General features: G+C 41.4%; 1 protein-coding gene across 3 annotated transcripts in view; it reads right to left on the reverse strand.

The window, feature by feature from the left end:
- HUWE1 (HECT, UBA and WWE domain containing E3 ubiquitin protein ligase 1) overlaps window positions 1-16,905 on the reverse strand; it is a 111,240-nt gene that overhangs the window by 21,814 nt on the left and 72,521 nt on the right. For all 3 annotated transcript variants that reach the window (XM_088137784.1, XM_088137783.1, XM_088137782.1), the window contains exons 36-60: window positions 16,394-16,663; window positions 15,321-15,473; window positions 13,741-13,868; window positions 13,221-13,302; window positions 11,222-11,398; window positions 10,971-11,130; window positions 10,524-10,882; window positions 9,564-9,759; window positions 9,106-9,273; window positions 8,586-8,731; window positions 8,358-8,424; window positions 7,764-7,978; window positions 7,325-7,536; window positions 6,694-6,876; window positions 6,231-6,403; window positions 5,856-6,004; window positions 5,201-5,276; window positions 4,599-4,697; window positions 4,171-4,304; window positions 3,711-3,882; window positions 3,171-3,399; window positions 2,788-2,966; window positions 1,859-1,948; window positions 1,620-1,771; window positions 523-568 (exon numbers count right to left, since the gene is read on the reverse strand). In XM_088137784.1, coding sequence (XP_087993910.1) covers window positions 523-568; window positions 1,620-1,771; window positions 1,859-1,948; window positions 2,788-2,966; window positions 3,171-3,399; window positions 3,711-3,882; window positions 4,171-4,304; window positions 4,599-4,697; window positions 5,201-5,276; window positions 5,856-6,004; window positions 6,231-6,403; window positions 6,694-6,876; window positions 7,325-7,536; window positions 7,764-7,978; window positions 8,358-8,424; window positions 8,586-8,731; window positions 9,106-9,273; window positions 9,564-9,759; window positions 10,524-10,882; window positions 10,971-11,130; window positions 11,222-11,398; window positions 13,221-13,302; window positions 13,741-13,868; window positions 15,321-15,473; window positions 16,394-16,663 — 4,015 coding nt within the window. The remainder of the gene's footprint in view (window positions 1-522; window positions 569-1,619; window positions 1,772-1,858; window positions 1,949-2,787; window positions 2,967-3,170; window positions 3,400-3,710; window positions 3,883-4,170; window positions 4,305-4,598; window positions 4,698-5,200; window positions 5,277-5,855; window positions 6,005-6,230; window positions 6,404-6,693; window positions 6,877-7,324; window positions 7,537-7,763; window positions 7,979-8,357; window positions 8,425-8,585; window positions 8,732-9,105; window positions 9,274-9,563; window positions 9,760-10,523; window positions 10,883-10,970; window positions 11,131-11,221; window positions 11,399-13,220; window positions 13,303-13,740; window positions 13,869-15,320; window positions 15,474-16,393; window positions 16,664-16,905) is intronic.

Genomic DNA, 16,905 nt, shown 5'->3' on the forward strand with positions numbered 1-16,905 from the left:
CCCTGGTAGGAGCAAGATGCACAAACACTTAGCATTAAGGCAAAATATTATTTCCACTGTTTGAACTATAGCAGATCCTCCCCTTACCCCTGTCCTGATTCTCCTATATTGAAGGAGAGCACCCTTGTTGGAATTTCTCTGCCGAAAGCACACACAACTTCTGGCTGCAGTTTGTAAGACATAATATCCTATGCAAACATCCCCAGCCCTAGGAATGGAACCAAGAATCTCCTGTGTTACATCCAGAGTCAGGGCTTTGATTCCCAGTTCCTTGCTGGAGTTAGGTGTAATCTTTCAGTAGCTTCTTTCTTCTTCTTCAAAGTAGGCAATGGTGGCATGATGGAATTAGGAATCCTCATAGGAAAGACAGTAGATTGTATAGTTATCTCCAAGACCGGGTATGACCCTAAAACTATACAATCTACTACCTCATCCCAGGGGGCCCGGGAACAACATCTGCTTGAGCTAGGCTGGGGGAGGAAAATAAGACACCAAGCAAACATCCAGCAAAAAGTAAATTACCTGGAAGATTCTGCTCAGCTGAACTGTTTGACTGTGGTACTGGTCCCTACAGAGGCAACAAACAAAAAAATCAGAGTGATTCATGATTCAACCAATCCAACTCAGGCTCTGAAGACTAATGTAGCTGGGAAAACATTAATGTACATCTCCTGTTTGGGACAGGAAGGAGGGTGTGTGTTACTCCCTCCCAGTATTCCCATCTGTGTTTGTTCTAGTCAAGTTTATGGGCAATTCCACATAAAAACTAATATTCTACATATTGCTCGTAAACACATAGAAAGAGTCATTGCTATTTCCATACTTGCTTGCTCTATCCTAAAATCCAAAGCTACTATGCAGAGATGCATTATAAAAAGACATGCAGACAATACAAGGCTATTTTATCTCTTCTAACCATTACTCCTGCTAAATTATCTTATTAAAGAGACAGTTTTACAAATATCAAATATTTAGTATTTTTATAATTCATAGTAAGAAAAAAAATCTAAACTGCTATATGCTGGAAGGCACTCTACATTGAATTAAATCAACTGGAAGTTATGCTAAATCTGTGAGCACCCTAAACATTTTCTTGGAAAATTATATGCATATTATTCAGAGATTCAAAGGCACTTCATAGAAAGACAAATAAAGTCATTTCTATATTCTTGTTAGAGCATTTTATTTTTCCTATTTTGTTCAATTAAATTCTCCATTTGTTTTTCTGCTGTCAGCAAGTAAAAATCTATTTCATTATGAATCATACTTAACAAACCAGTCTCTTGTTTTGCTGCTGAAATGGAATGTAAGCTTTATTTTAAAAAAGAAAAGAAAAGAAAGAGCTGTAGGGATCAGGCTGGGTCTAGGAGAAAAATGTGATGACTCTGGGATGAAGTCACTTAGAAACAGCAAGTGGTTAGGGCCAAGTCTCCCTTTCATAAACAGTGGTTGTTTGTGTTCTGCAGTATACAGTGCTAACTTAAACATCCTTCTAGTGGATCATCCTTCTTTGACCAACTTTAGCAGCAATGTCAGCTAGAAAAGGCCTTGCAAATCTAAAGTCTGCTCTTTGGGGAGTCTTAAAGAAAATCCACAGATAGTCAAGTCTGACTGCCAACCTGAGGATTCTGCTCCTTGTCTTCTGAATCTTTGGCCTTATCTGACACTTTGGCCTCCTCCTCAGCCAGCTGCTTGCGTCTTTTCTCTCTTCTTTCCTCTAGCTCTTCATCCCGCAAGGCTTCCAAGTGATTGATAATGGGAACTTTGACCACTGAATGGAGGAAAGGTATCCAATAAAGAACAGCCAATTTAAGAGAGGACTATGCTAGCTGAAAGAAGGAACTACTCATCAGCATACCTGAAACACAATCATGCATACTTTCTGCATCAAGTACTTTGCATTCTTCTGTCCAGCGTGTCAAGGCAGTTGGGATGCTCGACAAGGTTCCTAAAGAAAAGAATGGATGGGACGTTTTTGAAAGAACTCGTACAGCAGCCCTCACTCTCAAAGGAGTTCTCTTGAAGATGCAGTGCTATATGTTGGTGTGGTAATTCTGGTCAACTCTAACACAGAAGACTAATTGTATATATGCATATATGGTCTGTATTCTCTACACTTGAATGCAGAAATGCTGAATGCAGGAATAGTCCACGTTGTTAATCACTGGGTTAACATAGTGCTCAGATAAGAAAAATCTAGCATCTTTTTTTTCCCAGTAATTGATACATCAAGAAATAATGTTTTGGAGGGGCAGGCTGTATATAGATTGAAGGCAGGCTTGGTATCATTTGATATATTTCTTGGCCTATGAATGTAGGCCAAGAAGTGAATCCCACCAAGTTAAATGAAGCTTGCATATAGGTAAATGTGCACAGGATTATTGCCTAAATGTTAAATGCATTTTTCTAAAAAGCATTTTCAGAGGAATTAACACAATTAAACTAAAGTTTATCATAAATTCTCTGGAGCAAGCTTTCTATAAGCATCAATGTTGTTTCATTGAGACTTAGTTATGACTAACATTGGCCTGATCAAAGCTAGAGAACAGCTTTCAAGAACTAGGAGACCTTGAGATATATCAATGTACCAGAATGCTGCTTTAAAATAATAATTTCCCCATTCCTCCCCCTCCCCTCCCCTCCCTCTCCTCCTCCCCCAAGCTTGCAAATGCTGGATTTCTAGGTTGTAGAATTCCTGTCAGCTTGATTTTACTCAGAACTCTGCTTAAGACACAATTAATTATTTCAGTCTCCCAAAGCCTTAGCAATTAGCTCCTGAAGACTTGCCTGCCTGGCTGGTAGCTGTGCTCTGGTCATGAAAGAAGTCATCCAGCAACTCATCATCCGAGCGAGCAATTATATGCACATCATCATTGCCTACAAGGAGGCGAGCACGACCTCGACTCTGCAATGGGAGGCTACTACTTAGCTGTAGGATGTCTGCAGCTGCTGAAGGACCCAGCAATCTAAAGAAGACATGCAGTAATTGGAAACAGTTAGGAAAGATGCTGCAATGTTCTGGGATAAGGATGATCCAATGAATGACCAAACTGGAAATGAGCCTCCCTCTTCTAAAGCAAATTACTGGAAAGTGGGAAATTGAGATACTGACAGAATTATTAAAATTCACCATTGTTCCCATTATGCTCTACTCTTTCTCCTTGGCTTACCTCTGCAGGATGAGAGGTGGGTTGGGCTGCCGGGTGCCTGGATAATGCACATGAATTGTATGGCCTGTATTTGCTGTCAGCTGTCGTAATGTCCTCTGGCTGCGACCAATGCCTTGTGCCAATCGAGTAGTGGAGGAACCACTACCCAAAGTCAAGGAGCTATGGTCTGCATGCCGTACCATAAGTGGGTGAGTGGCAGGAATATTACCAGGTGATGGAGGAATATCCGCTAGGAGTAGAAATAGGAGAGTTAGCAGATCAAGATGGGACTATAAAGATTTAAGTAGAGAGATTTCCTACATTACAAAATTGGTCAGACCCAGGCTTAGCAAACCTAACATCATATAGGCTTCTAAATGACTGTGTTGTTTTGGGAAATTCCAGTTCATCTCATGAGCCTGGGCAAAATAAAGAAAGACTCTACTCCATTCCAATGGTAAGATAAACAGCTTCTTAGTCCATCAACATTTTGCTTCCCAACTCCCACAGGTATAAGAATATCACCCACATCCTACGGCTTCTGAGTTTCAGAATTCTTACTGGCGCTGGAGAACATGTTGTCAAATTCTATGATGAGGTCATCTTCACGGTCAAAGCGTTCAAAACGCACCAGCGGAGAGGCATTCATATCAGGGTAGTCTTCATCTAACTCCATCTCTGAGCCGTCATCATCATCTTCCTCTTCTTCACCTTCCTCGCCTTCTTCATCATCCTACAAGAACAGCAAACACCAAATTCAAAGACTGGCTAGCATTCAGGATTCTGGATTCCATCTCTTCACATTTCCCATTCTCGCTACTCTGAACCAAGGAAAATTCTAAATCGGACAAAACTTTTAATTTAATCATATATAAAACAGACTACAGATTCCAGCCATTATTAACCTGAGACTACTGAAAACAACTCTTAATTGTCCTCCCTTGTTATTCTGTACAAGTCAGTAATGTGAAGATTGCAAAGTAAGTAGGCTTCTGTGCTGGCTCTTCTCCAGTGCCTTTACCTGATCATCTTCATCTTCCTCCTCCTCTTCTTCTTCTTCATCCTGACTGTCATCTTCATCCTCATTGCTGCCACTGCTGTCTTCTTCCTGTGTGTGCTCTTCCTCATCTTCAGGATCCAAGATATTCATAGAATCTAGAACAGAATTGAGAGTGTAGGTGAGGTGAGGTGGCTCGTGCTAATTAAATGAAAATCTTTCCAGTTATTTCTCTGATGGGATTCTCCAAACTCTTCTTGCCAAATTGGAAAAGCCTTATGAAGCAAGATTACAGAAATGTTTATCTTTCTGCTTTCTAAAAAAGAGCTTAAGTCTATGACCATTTTGAATATAATGTTAAGTTTCTTTCCTCCAGCACTGCACCACCCCCACCGGAAGGATGTCTATGGGCATTTTTATGACTTGAGGTAAGTGTTTAGGCAATGCCTCACCTTCCCTGTTGGCCTGAAGTGTGGAAGCCTGGCTCAGATTGGAAGGTGCCTCATCCATCAACACATCCTCCTGAGACTCATCCTCTCCACTTCGGCCCACTGAAGGACACAAAGGTAGAGCACAGGATTTAGCAGAATCATGAGTGAACAGCTTTCTTTCTGTCAAGGAATGCCAGAGCTGTCCCTTCTATCTATAAATACCCATTATGATTCTGATGTGATGCTGTTACTAAAACAAATACACTGATGACAATGTCATGAATGTATTTGCCTCTGAGTAGCACCCCTGACAAAGAAATGAAATATTTTCCTTCTAAAGAGAGAACAGACAGCACTGACATGTGCCAGCTATAGTACAGCTTTCCCATGCTATGCAGTGAAAGAATAGCAGCCAGGAAATGGCATGTGCAGTAACAGCAGCAAATTTTCTCTATCATTCCTCTATGGAGGAATAGTCATTCATAGAAGATAGAATTCTATAAAACACAATGTGGAATTAAAATGATTCCCTTAGACCACCCCTGGGGAGAAAAAAGCAAGACACATTAAGCCCAGAAATCCTAACTGACAACCCTAAGACCAAATTATGTGTGTGCTCTCACCTATTATAGTACTGTTCCCTGAGCCACCATCTTGCTCCAGTAGTTCATCAATCAGATCTTCCAGTTCATTTTCCACCTAGAAAGACAGAGATGGGAACATCAGTGAGGTCCAGTTCCACATACCTTAACAAGCCCTAAAACTCCAGAGAAGCTGCACAATCCTGTGTTCTGTTAATACCTCTCTGATTGTTGCTCCATCACAGGTAGAAGCTATTTAGCAGCCCACCCCTGCTTCACACATCACGATCTGAATAAAACAAGGAAAGACTATGGAAATTTGTGCAAAATTAAGTACATCAGTCCAGGTTTTATTCAATCATTTAAAGTTGCCTTCCCCCAACCTGGCACCATTCAGATAAGATGGGATTCCAGTTCTCAATTTCCATGGCTGTTGGCCACTTGGCTTGGGAATTTGGGGAGTTTTGGTCAGATGCCAATTGGCTGAAAATGCTGTTTTACAGAAGAACCTGGTGATTGCAAGCCTTCACTTTTATTCTTCTCTGCATGCAATTCAAGACAAACTTCACCTAAAGCAACATAATCAGGAATTCAAGTGACCCCCCATCTCAATTGTAGCCAATATTTCTATCTTAAAAACCTGTGGTCACAGTTTATACAAAATACAGGGAACATGCTTACAACCTAGCATTCATACCTGCATCTCTTGTGTGCTCAGCACTTCAGGCTGCCCTGCAATCACCACTGTATCAGTCTCTGCTTCACCATCCATGATGTCACCATCTGCTACTTCTGCTTGTGCAACATCATGATCCTCCTCAGGGGCTTCTGTTTCTCCACTTTCTCCTAAGAGTCAGAGAAAAGTGAGGCCTATCCTTTCTTGAACTGACTTTATTGAAGCACAAACCACTGGAGATATATACGAAAAGTCAAAAGGAAAACTTGCCAGAGGAGGGAGCAGAGGCAGAGACCCATAAATCAAGTATAGCAAGGGATAAGGAAAATGGCAGAGAAGAGATACAGATGCACAGCCATTAAAAAAAAGGATGTTTAGATGAGATGAGGCATGTACCTGCATCTTGTTGACCACTGCTGGCATCTCGTGCTACTCCCTGAGCATCCTGCTCTGCCTTGCTCTTGCTTGAGGCACTCTTGCTACCAAAGAGACTGCTAGGCTGATTGACAATACGCGACAACGTCTCCAGGGGTTTCAAGGCAGCATTAACTGTGTTGGCCATGTTGGGACTTTAGGAAAAAGTACACACAAACAGTTCTCCAAGTTAGAGCAAAGTCAGATATTAGAGAATAAACCTTTGCTGATATAGAGATAATAGAAATCTTTAATAAAATGGGACAGCATCAGAGTTCTAGTTCTCTCAATATGGCAGAATTCTATTCTAAGACAGAGCTCAAACTTTTCCCATAGACAAATCTTAGTGGAAACCAGAGGGGAATTCATCTCTTAATTCCCAACCAAACTGTTTAATACCACTGTAGCCCTGAAGCAGTTCTGCTCCATCTCTTGAAGAAATTACCTGGACAGATCAAGACTATGGGGCACTCTGGCCAAGTCATTGACCAGCCCCTTCTTGAGGAACAGACGGATGATGTTGTTCATGCCATTGTGCTGTGTCTTGGCTGTGGCACTGCTATAGAAGCTGGAGGTGGATGGGCAGGATTCCATGATGGTGCTGATGATGCACATTACTGCCTGCAGCCTAAAGTCAGATAGGGCACCATGAATCAACACGAAAGCAACGTTTCTATGCTTACCGGAGCAATATTATGGAAATCAACCTTGTCATGTCCCAAATCTGTGGCAGAGCATTCTTCTCCTTTCCCATAGTAAACATCCTCATTTTACTTGTTACATACTTTACTGAGAATAACATTCTAAATTTTGACTACCGCTGAAAAGGCTTGGTCTTGGGTAGCTCAGACATGGGAAGGCACCCTCCAAAGATATGTTTAGAATTTTATAAGTACTGTGCCTACATTTTTATAATACTGGGAAGAAATGTAGTTTACTAATATCTTTCACTTGAAATCCTACCAAAGGCTAAAAAGTGCCTGAACCTCTAGGTCCAAGAACATAGAACTACAACGCTAAAGCTTTCCTCAGGTACTGATCCATCTCTAAGAACAAACATTTCCCACCTTCCTCACCTGGCATGTTTCTCAGTGCTTTCTGCCATGGCCAATGCCCGGCCCAGGGCTGCCTTCACCTCATTCACCAAGGCCACCTGGGCATCAGTGCCACTACCCGCTGCAGCCAAACTGGCTAGAAAGAGGCGAGCCAGGGCTGGTGTATCTTTGTCTTCAGCATTCTGGGTGTGGGGCAGCAGATGGTCCAGGACAAAAGCCAAAACGCTACAGTCCTGAAATGTTCCAGTAAGAGATCAGTAGGAAAAGAAAAGCCAGAGTCCCCATCTTCTTCCCTTAGCAACAACGCCACCCAAATTACAATTCTCTGTAAATTGATGCTTTCTACTATCCACTGGACTAATTTAGGATATTGGCCCTCAATATCTTTCCTTGGCTCTACCTTGCTTCCAAGCCCACAGTTGCTTGGTGCTGGTCAACCAGTGCATTTAGAATTTCTTACCTCTTTTATAAGTTCGGACTGGCCCACAGTGTAACTGTAGTTGGCAATTAATGTAGCAATGCCCACATATGAGCGCACAAGCTCTGCCAGGAGCCGCAGAATAGTAGAGGTGGGCATAAGGGGCTTGCTCCCCTTAGCCTTTTGCTTATTCTCCTCTGCAGCTTTATCACCATCCTTATCCTTCTTATTTTCTCTAGATTCTTCAGGAGTAGAAGCTATAGGTTAGAAAGGAAAGGATCCATCAGTGGAAAAGCTGCTATCCCAAGAAATCTAATCTCAGAACATCTGAGACCAGATCAGCTTGCCCATACTTGGTACCCTCCAGATATATTGTGGCTATATATACTGATATGGAATACTGGAAGTTATAGTTCCAACACATCTGGAAGTTGTAGGTTGGAGAAGTTGCATCTTTACAACTAAGACAAGGAGTTCACTTAAAGTAATTGGTACAAGGGAATGATATTTAGAGGCTAATCAGTTTAGTCAAATAACTTCCAAATGCATAAGAACATCAAAGGATATGCCTGCCAGCAGAGGTATTAGACACTGCATTTAGCTTGGGATTGCATCATCAATAAAACTGGCACGCACCATCGCCTTGGGGAGTTCCAGACTGGGGAATCTCAGAGGCTGCACTATCAGCAGCAAAGACTTGAGCCTAGAGAGAAAGAATGGGAAGACATAGTGAATGACTTAAAATGCACCAAATGGGATGGAGTTCCATACATGACAAGCAGACACATTTTTATGCCACTTGTTATCCTAGAATTAACAGAACTACTTAGAGTGTTGGCTGCAGAGACACTCAGAGGGACTCACATTGATGCCAAAGCCTGTCTGAGAATCGAAGTCACTACTCTGGCGGGTCAAAGAGCGGTACTGTTGATACACATCGTCCCCCATATCTTGTAGAATCTGGCTCACCTCCTGATTAGTAGCATTTGCTTTGGGTTCAGATTTGTCTACTGGAAACAGAGAAACAAAAGCAGGTCCACAGGTAGTACATTCTCAGGAGAAAGCAGTGTTAAGCTTGCACAATTTGGCCAAAACAGAGTTACCTTTTCCAGAAAGGTAAGGTATTTATAACTTAAGATACTTTTCTTACTGTGTGACTTGCTGAAAGAAAAACTAAGAACCCCGTCGGAACTGCTCTTTCTAGGGACAAGGGAAAAGTTCATACTAGCGCTGGCTTCAACAATGTATACGGTACATTTGGGGAAAATGGCAGGACTGTTTAAAATAGGGTTCCCAATAAAAAGGCACGGACACTTCAGCAGTCAAAAGCTATGGGGTCAAACATACAGAGTTCCCTTCTATTCTGTCCCCAGGTATAATGTACCTTCATCAGGGGCATGATAGGCAGCCAGAGCATTCAGCATGTCATAGATCACCTCCTTGATCGTATCAGGTATGACAGGTAGTGGTGAAGGTTTAACTGGAGTGGTTTTCACTAACTGCACAGCATTAGGGCCCTTAATCCGCAAGTTCTCGAACTCGTCGTCAGAGGCTTGGGGAGCAAAAGGAGAAAGAATAAAAAGAACTAGAGCCGCCAACATTACAAACAAGACCTGGAAAAAGAGGATGGAAAGGGGAATGGAGTTCACCATGTTTATATCTGCTTTTGAGGGGGGGGGGGTTACACAAAAGGTCTACTATGGAAAGCAATCTTCCTCCTTATCCCTGATCCAGATCATCTTCTGTCTCAAATATGAACAGTCAAAATCCAGGTTCTGGCATGCCTGCACACACACTAGTCTGGTCACTGCAGGAGAACCAGCAGAGTTATGAATTACTTACCAGTTCCGGAGCCACGGGGAGCAGGCAGGGCAATACGAATGCAACCATTGGCTACCTCAGTGAAGATCTCAGGATTTCGGCAAGCAGCTGGGCCCAGCACTCGCAAGATATAGTTGATCTCTCGGGAGCCCAAGCTGCCCGACACCACACCTGAAGTGGTGCTGCCTGCTCCACTAGTGGCTGCTGAGCGTACAACCTAGAGATGACAAAAAGGAAGAGGCAGGTGAGTGAAGGCATCTGAAAAATCAATACCACAGATCAGTCTACTGGGATCTCAGATGCAAAGTCTGAAATAAAAAGCAGGACAGCTAAGAGAAAGCAGAGTTTTCTCACAATCATTTTGTATGAGACCTGCACTTATATAGGAATACAGATAGAATAAAACTACAAATATCTGAATTAGGGAGACCTGCCTTGACAGCCACTCATGTCACAGGATCAACTAAAACAGGAGCTGGCAATGGGATGCAGTTGCTAAAAAAAAAAAAAAGCTAATGAGTTGTTAGATTGAATCGGTAGAAATACAGTGCTGAAATCACTCTATGCCATCTGGTCAAGCTGCATCTGGAATTCTATATTATAATTTAACATAATGTGTTTCTGAGTATACATATTTGATTGTTATTTGCACTGTACGTTGCCTTGGGCACTGAGAATGCAATTTATAAATTAGTACAGTGGCGGAAACTGTATTTAAGAACAAGTAGATATCCCTTTGCCAGATATCTTGCCATCTTGCAGTGCTTTCTTGCACTGCAGATTCTGTATTAAGTGGAACAGGGCATCAGCCTAAATGATCCCGCATTTCATTACAACACTATGACTCCATGAATACAGAACTAACTTATTCCCAGTGCTGAGCAGAGCCAGGCCTTTTCATCAATATATACATTATCCGGGAAAGCAAGCAATTATGGCTCCACCTCCTCCCTGGCGTAGATAGCACAAGGACAACTATACCTTCTCCATGGTGTGATGCAATGTGCAGGGATCCTCTATGATGTGTCGGAAAAGCAGGGTGACAAGAGGGGTGAAGCCGTTGAATCCAGAGCTCTGTGTTAAGCCCAGGATCATGCGCGTGCTCTTGAGTTCGGCAAACATCATGGCGTATTTGTGGTGGCGGGTGAGGCGCAGACAGAGGCGCAGCGTGGCGTGCAGAGTGTCTGGCTCCACAGGCACACCCAACATGCTCACACAGGCCCGGATCAACACTGTCACCATCTCCTCTGTCAGCCCTTGGATTAGGATTTCTGAGGGTTTCACCTCTTCTGGTGGTGCTTCTTTCTCTGGGGCTAGGCTGTCAGCAGGCACAGGGCTATCTGATAGGGTGAGAGAAAACAGATGTGAGGGAGCAAGTTCAATCTATGGGTTGTTGTAAAAAACAGAGCTAAGAATATGATTTAGTACCATTTGCCTTCTCCTCCTTAACCTTGCTTTCCATTTCTTTCCCTTCCTCCAAGGTTCTCTCCAGTTCTGGTCCACTACCTTCCTTCACAGTCTTGCTAAGTCGAGGAACCCTGAGCAAGGTCAGCATTACTGGCCTTCTGTTTCCAGTTTCTTCATTCACCTTTGCGGCCAGGAAACATACAAGAGGATTAGAATCACCCCACGTGCTCATCCCAAACCAAACACTTGAGCAGAAAATGGAAAGCTTATACCTGCACCATTGTGGTGAACTGCACCGTGTAGCGCCGCCGGCCAGCAGTGAAACGAACACTAGTTTCTCCCGCTTTCCAAGCTGTGTCAATAGTGCTATTATTACTTGCGCTGTAACTACACCATCGGCCTGAACGATCGTCAAACCAACGCCAATTGTTGCCATTAGCCTGAAGGTACTGGAGGAAAAAAGAAGACTCTTAGAAGCACCCTACATTGAAATTCTAGGCATGTCCACTCAAAAGCAAGCCCTAGGAGATTAAAATGAGGCAAGGCACCATTTCAGATTAAAAACACCATGGCAAATGTTGGATGATGTAAAACAAATGGAACCAGCGCAGGAGAAAATGATTGTTTGCCTTTATTTGCAAAACTAGGTGCTGCACTGGTCACTGATCAAAATAAAATATGCCAAACTAAAACTAGAGGCAAATGCTTGTCAATATGCTAGTTTAAGAAAGCCAATTAACTTCTTAAACCTCTACTGCAAGTAGTACAAGTGTTGGAGCCTATCAGTTGTAGTCCTACCCCATATACCCCTTTAAATTTCCCAAAGGGGCTACACTCACTTAGTACCGATTAAAGGTACCCAGTGTATGCTCAGAGCCACTCTACCCTTTTACATCACTTCACACAACACAAATATCAAAGTTATCATTAATTTGACAAAGGTTAATCTTTTGTCCTTCCAATTTTACAACCTACATTCACACATCCTTCCTTAACAGCTAAACAAAATGTGGAAACTGTATCTGTGTCTTATTTTGCATGATGTGTGAAGTAACATCCACCAACCTTCTTCTAAATACTCTTCAACCACCTCTGAAATCAAAAGTAGGATGTAAATTCATTTTGTGAACATGACATTTTAATATTCTTTTCTGTTAAAGATTGTATCCAGCTATAAAATATATTTCACTTAAAGCAGCAGAAGAGATATAAAGAAAAAGAACTGAGCCATATACATGCACTTGCCCCAAAGGGACTCTCAAGTTTTATTTTTTGACTTTAGAATAGTCAAGAAGATGTGAGCAGCAGAGGGTGTGATCAGTCTTGCCTAATCTTGGGAAAAACCTTGAACTGGAAGAATAGGCAGCAGATCCATTTTGACTGATAAATGAAGGAAAGAATGAATGAATGAATGAATGAATGAATGAATGAATGAATGAATGAATGAATGAATGAATGAATATTGCATCTTAAGACAAATCTTTTGGCATCTGGGAGAATTCATTGTGAATGCTTGAGTAACAATGAAATTTTATTGGCTACTGTTCTTTTTGTCAAATAAATTTGATGAGGTAGATACAGGTAGTCCTCATTTAGCGACTGCCTTGTACAGCAACCGTTCTCAGTTACCACCAATCCTTGCATTTATGACCTTCTCAGGTTTGTAAAACAAAGGAAAGCTAAGTAAGATCATAAGCACAGTTGCTGTTTCACTTAGATACTGCTTCACCTAACGACTGAGTTGCTGGTCCCAACCACCTGCATAGCTTCCAAAGGATTATGCCTTATCTATTAATCCTTAGAGTGCAACAAAACCTTTGGTCAACAAAGCTTTTGTTGGAGAGGTTGTCATTCCTTCCCTTTCTTATTTTCTGCATATTCAGTAAACATCTTCAGTTGAGATGTACTGTATATATTTGGTACAGTGAAAAAATAAACTGAAGATTCACTGTGATGAGAATACTGTATCTGTTGAAAAATAATCTTGGACAGTTGGATACATACAGAGCAATTTGATTTTTAAAGCCTTGTATAACTGGATAATGGAACTAGAATGATACATATGCATCAAATTTTGCTGAGGAGGCCTAGAACTATATTTTGTGCTGCTGAAATATTAGCACAGCTTGGATTAACAGCATGAGAGCATTTACTTTGGGGGAAATTAGCACAAAGGTTTATCTGGTCTGAATGCTTTTACCACCTCTAACAGCCAGAACCTTTCTTTCCACCAAGAACTTGCATCTCCCCTACAACCATCTGGGCTCATACCTTGTTCATCTGGGCCCTTCTCTTGGAGGAGATAGCAGTTTTCTCATAGAAGTCAATTAGCAGCAGCACAGGGGTGATCCACCTATAGGAGAAAGTTGATAAGGCCAGGAATGCCAGCAATTTTTTTTAAAATTTATATTCTATCTTTCTGTGCAGGTACATTCAAAAACAATCTCATTAGGTTGGTCTGGTTTAGACTAAGATGCTGTAGCCCATTCAAGATTGTAACCCTGCCAAGATAACAATATTGCCAAAGCCTTCTGGCCTTTCCAGCTTTTGGTCCAGCTACATTGAAATGCATGGAACTCCAATGCTGTAGACCTGACAGCAGACAGAAACCCAACCCAGACCTAGGTTAGTAAATGCATCCTATATTACTCAACCATCACAAATACAATTATCAAACTGTAATTCAAAGCACAAACAAGCCTGAAGCAAAACCTCAGTACAGCACAAATTTGGAAAGCTGACACTAGGTTAGGGCTTTCCAACTTCAGTCCATATCCAGTTTATTACTTACTTTGGTGTCTGCACTTCCTTCTGTTCCTTGGCAGCTTGGAGGCAAGGTTGTACCACTTCCAACAGTTTTATCAAAACATTGAGAATTCCACTTGATTCTACTACACGAGCACATGGTAACTTCAACTCCTATAGGCAGTTAAAAGCGAAAAGCTCAATATCCATGCAGCAAAGAGGAATTAATCAAGATAAAGTGTTCACCACTGTACCAAAACAAACTATTTCACCTACTATATAGACAACCAAAAAGGCATTCAAGATGTTATAGCCTGAAACTTAAAATCCACTTTACTGCACAGGACTTTAGCTCACATGTGAAGGGGAAAAAAGCTAAACTCATAGAATTAGGTAGCATGGAATGCAGTCTAGAGCTCTTATTTCTCTCCCTTTGATTTAGTTAATTTATTATATTCCTTTCCACCTGAAAATGTTCATTAAATATAGTAACATGAATGCTTAAGTAAGAAGTGGACCACTGAACATATGATCATTTAGAATCTTCATACTGCCAAGCAACTGCTCTTCTACAGAGAACTTTGCCATCTACCTGAATTCAAAAAGAATTGCTTATATATACTTTAAATGGGCAAGCTGATGTCATCTGGTATTTTGGAATTCAACTGCCATCCACCCCAGTCAGAATGGCCAACGTTAAGCCAGTGATAGCTGCAGGCCAACACATCCAGAGGATATAAGCTGCCTATTTCTGTTTTAACAAATAGAATTCTAGGTATCATCTTAATTGTATAAAAGCGTACTGGCTCCAAAACTGACTTTTTCTTGGCAGAGAAATTAACTATTGATAGTTGTTGCAGAAATTCAGAGTAAACTCTATATCCTATCCATGATCAGCTGAAGATCCGGCATTTCATGATTCTTCACTGTGACATTCAGTGTTGAAAAAAGTGGCTACGGGTGAATTGTTGGCCTTGCAGGTTAAACCAGATAAGAATCACAACCAGATGAGCTAATTCTACTTTATTGTAAAGCTACATTGGCAGAATCTTGCAAGTCTGAAAGTACATCTTTTCCCCCATCTCCTTTACAGCCCAAGAAACTAGGGAGGATCCCTTCTGAGCCTTTTGCCCTGCCCACTATCTAGTTGTGAGCTATACTGTCTCTTATCTGACTGTCCCTTGGTAGGGTCTCTTGGCCCGGTCTCTCAAGGTCTTTCCCACATACCATCACATGAATAAAGGAGCCAACAAATAAAAACGGAATGAATTAAGTGGTAGAACCTAGATCTAATCCCATCTATACTTGAAATTTTGCGGTGGGAGTAATACTTAGCAATCAAAACAATGAAACAGGAAGAAGACAATTAGCCACATATATATACATAGCAAGCTACTATCTATAATGAAACATGTAAACTGTTAATTTAAACACTTTAATGCTGTGTCTTGCTCACCCCCACCACTTCCCACCCAATCTTCCCAAGAAAGTACTGAAAGACAGCTATTTGGATCCAAAGTGGAAAAGATATCTTGGATCTGCTGTGCATGCACTTGCTGTACTGCTGGCACCTCCTTAAAGAAGCCACATATTTTCCTGGGCTCAAACCACAGTTATCCGCCTCACCTCAAATAGTAAAGTTAACAGCAGGATACGTGTGGCCAGATTGGAGGCCTGAGGTAGGGTAGCCATCTGGCTAATCCATTCAGAGACAGTCTTTGTATCACTTGTAGTGAGGGGCAGAGCTGCCTTGATGAGGACATCAGCAGCTTCCCACACCTGCCAAAAGAAAAGTATGTTATCAGTGGCACCAAGAAGCCAATCAGCAGGATCATACCTGGGTCAATAGCCCTCTATGAGCTATGTTATGTTCCTGTTTTATTAATGAAATCACTTTTCCATTTACACAGTACCCAGAACTGAATGTCATGCTTGCAAGATGTTTCATCCTGGATCTTCTAGTATTTTTATTTCAACCTGGGCATTACTTTAAATACAGTATGAATGTTTCCCAAGACAGAAGTGGATTTTTTTTTTGCTATTTGTGAAAGTTAAATACTATGTATATACCGTTATATTTAACAAACATGTATTTTTTGTTTGTCATCAACTACATACATGTGAAATATCTGTGCTACTTATCATTGGATTATTGACTTTTCCTGAATATTTCACCCATCTTGTATATTGCTCCAAAAATTATATAAAGGTGATGGGGGCCTGTTTAACTTAACAACCATGAATCATGAGACCTTGAAAAAAATATTTTATGAATAATACACATAAACACAGAGACAAAACCCCCCACTCTGAAATCCTCCAAACATAATGATGTGCCCAAAACCAGGACATGCGAAACCATGGATAATAAAACTGTAGCTAAAGACCACCTGGATCATTTGCCTTATAAGATCTCAAATCTAAACTCCAATTCAATCCAAAGTTCGTAGCTTATTAGTATATATTAGTTTGTCCCTAGTATGCAGAGAAATGTAGAACAGTCTGATCCAGATACTCAAGATATTATGGGCTGCAATTCTCATTAGGCCCAAGGAGGTATGGCTTTGGCTAAAGATGTTGGCAATTATAGTCAAAAGCTCCTGGAAAGATATTTTTCTTTCCCCTAAAGTATCTAAGATAACCCCCCATCTTAAGAAAATACTGAGGCAATGCTTTCTTAGCATAAGAATTTAATCTACCTGATTCACAACTTGTTTGAGGATCATATCTCTATAATCAGCCCCATTACGTTTGATGGCAGTCATGATGAGGTCACAGACACGGTACACTGTATCTGGGAGCTCATCCAGCAGGTGAAAGCAGCCAGGTAGCATGGTGTCAGTGAAGTTGTGCAACTCTTCCTGCTCAAGAGGTTCTGCATCCTGGAACTTCTCCAGACACTTGGCTTCCTCCTCCTCTTGCTTCTCTCGAGCCTTGCGTTCTTCTTCTTCTTTTCGACAAGCAGCTTCCTAGAAAGAAAGAGTAGCTGGTTTATATTTACTTCATTTGTTTATATACCACTGGTTTTAACAAAAATGGTTCTTGGCAGTTTACAGCATAAAAACTCCCCCGCTCCCTTCACCTCCCCTACATGGCGGATCCATTAAAAGATGTTGGGGGGAGGTTTGCACTGGATAAATTGGGCAGGCCACCTCTATGCAGAAGAGATACGCCTGTAATTATTTCAGTGCCAAGGACTTTATAAAGCTTT

This window comes from Python bivittatus, unplaced genomic scaffold (assembly GCF_059951505.1).
Source record: "Python bivittatus isolate LINGU-HERP-01145 unplaced genomic scaffold, Pbiv_v1 ctg000220_np1212, whole genome shotgun sequence".
In the NCBI taxonomy this organism is placed as follows: Eukaryota; Metazoa; Chordata; class Lepidosauria; order Squamata; family Pythonidae; genus Python; species Python bivittatus.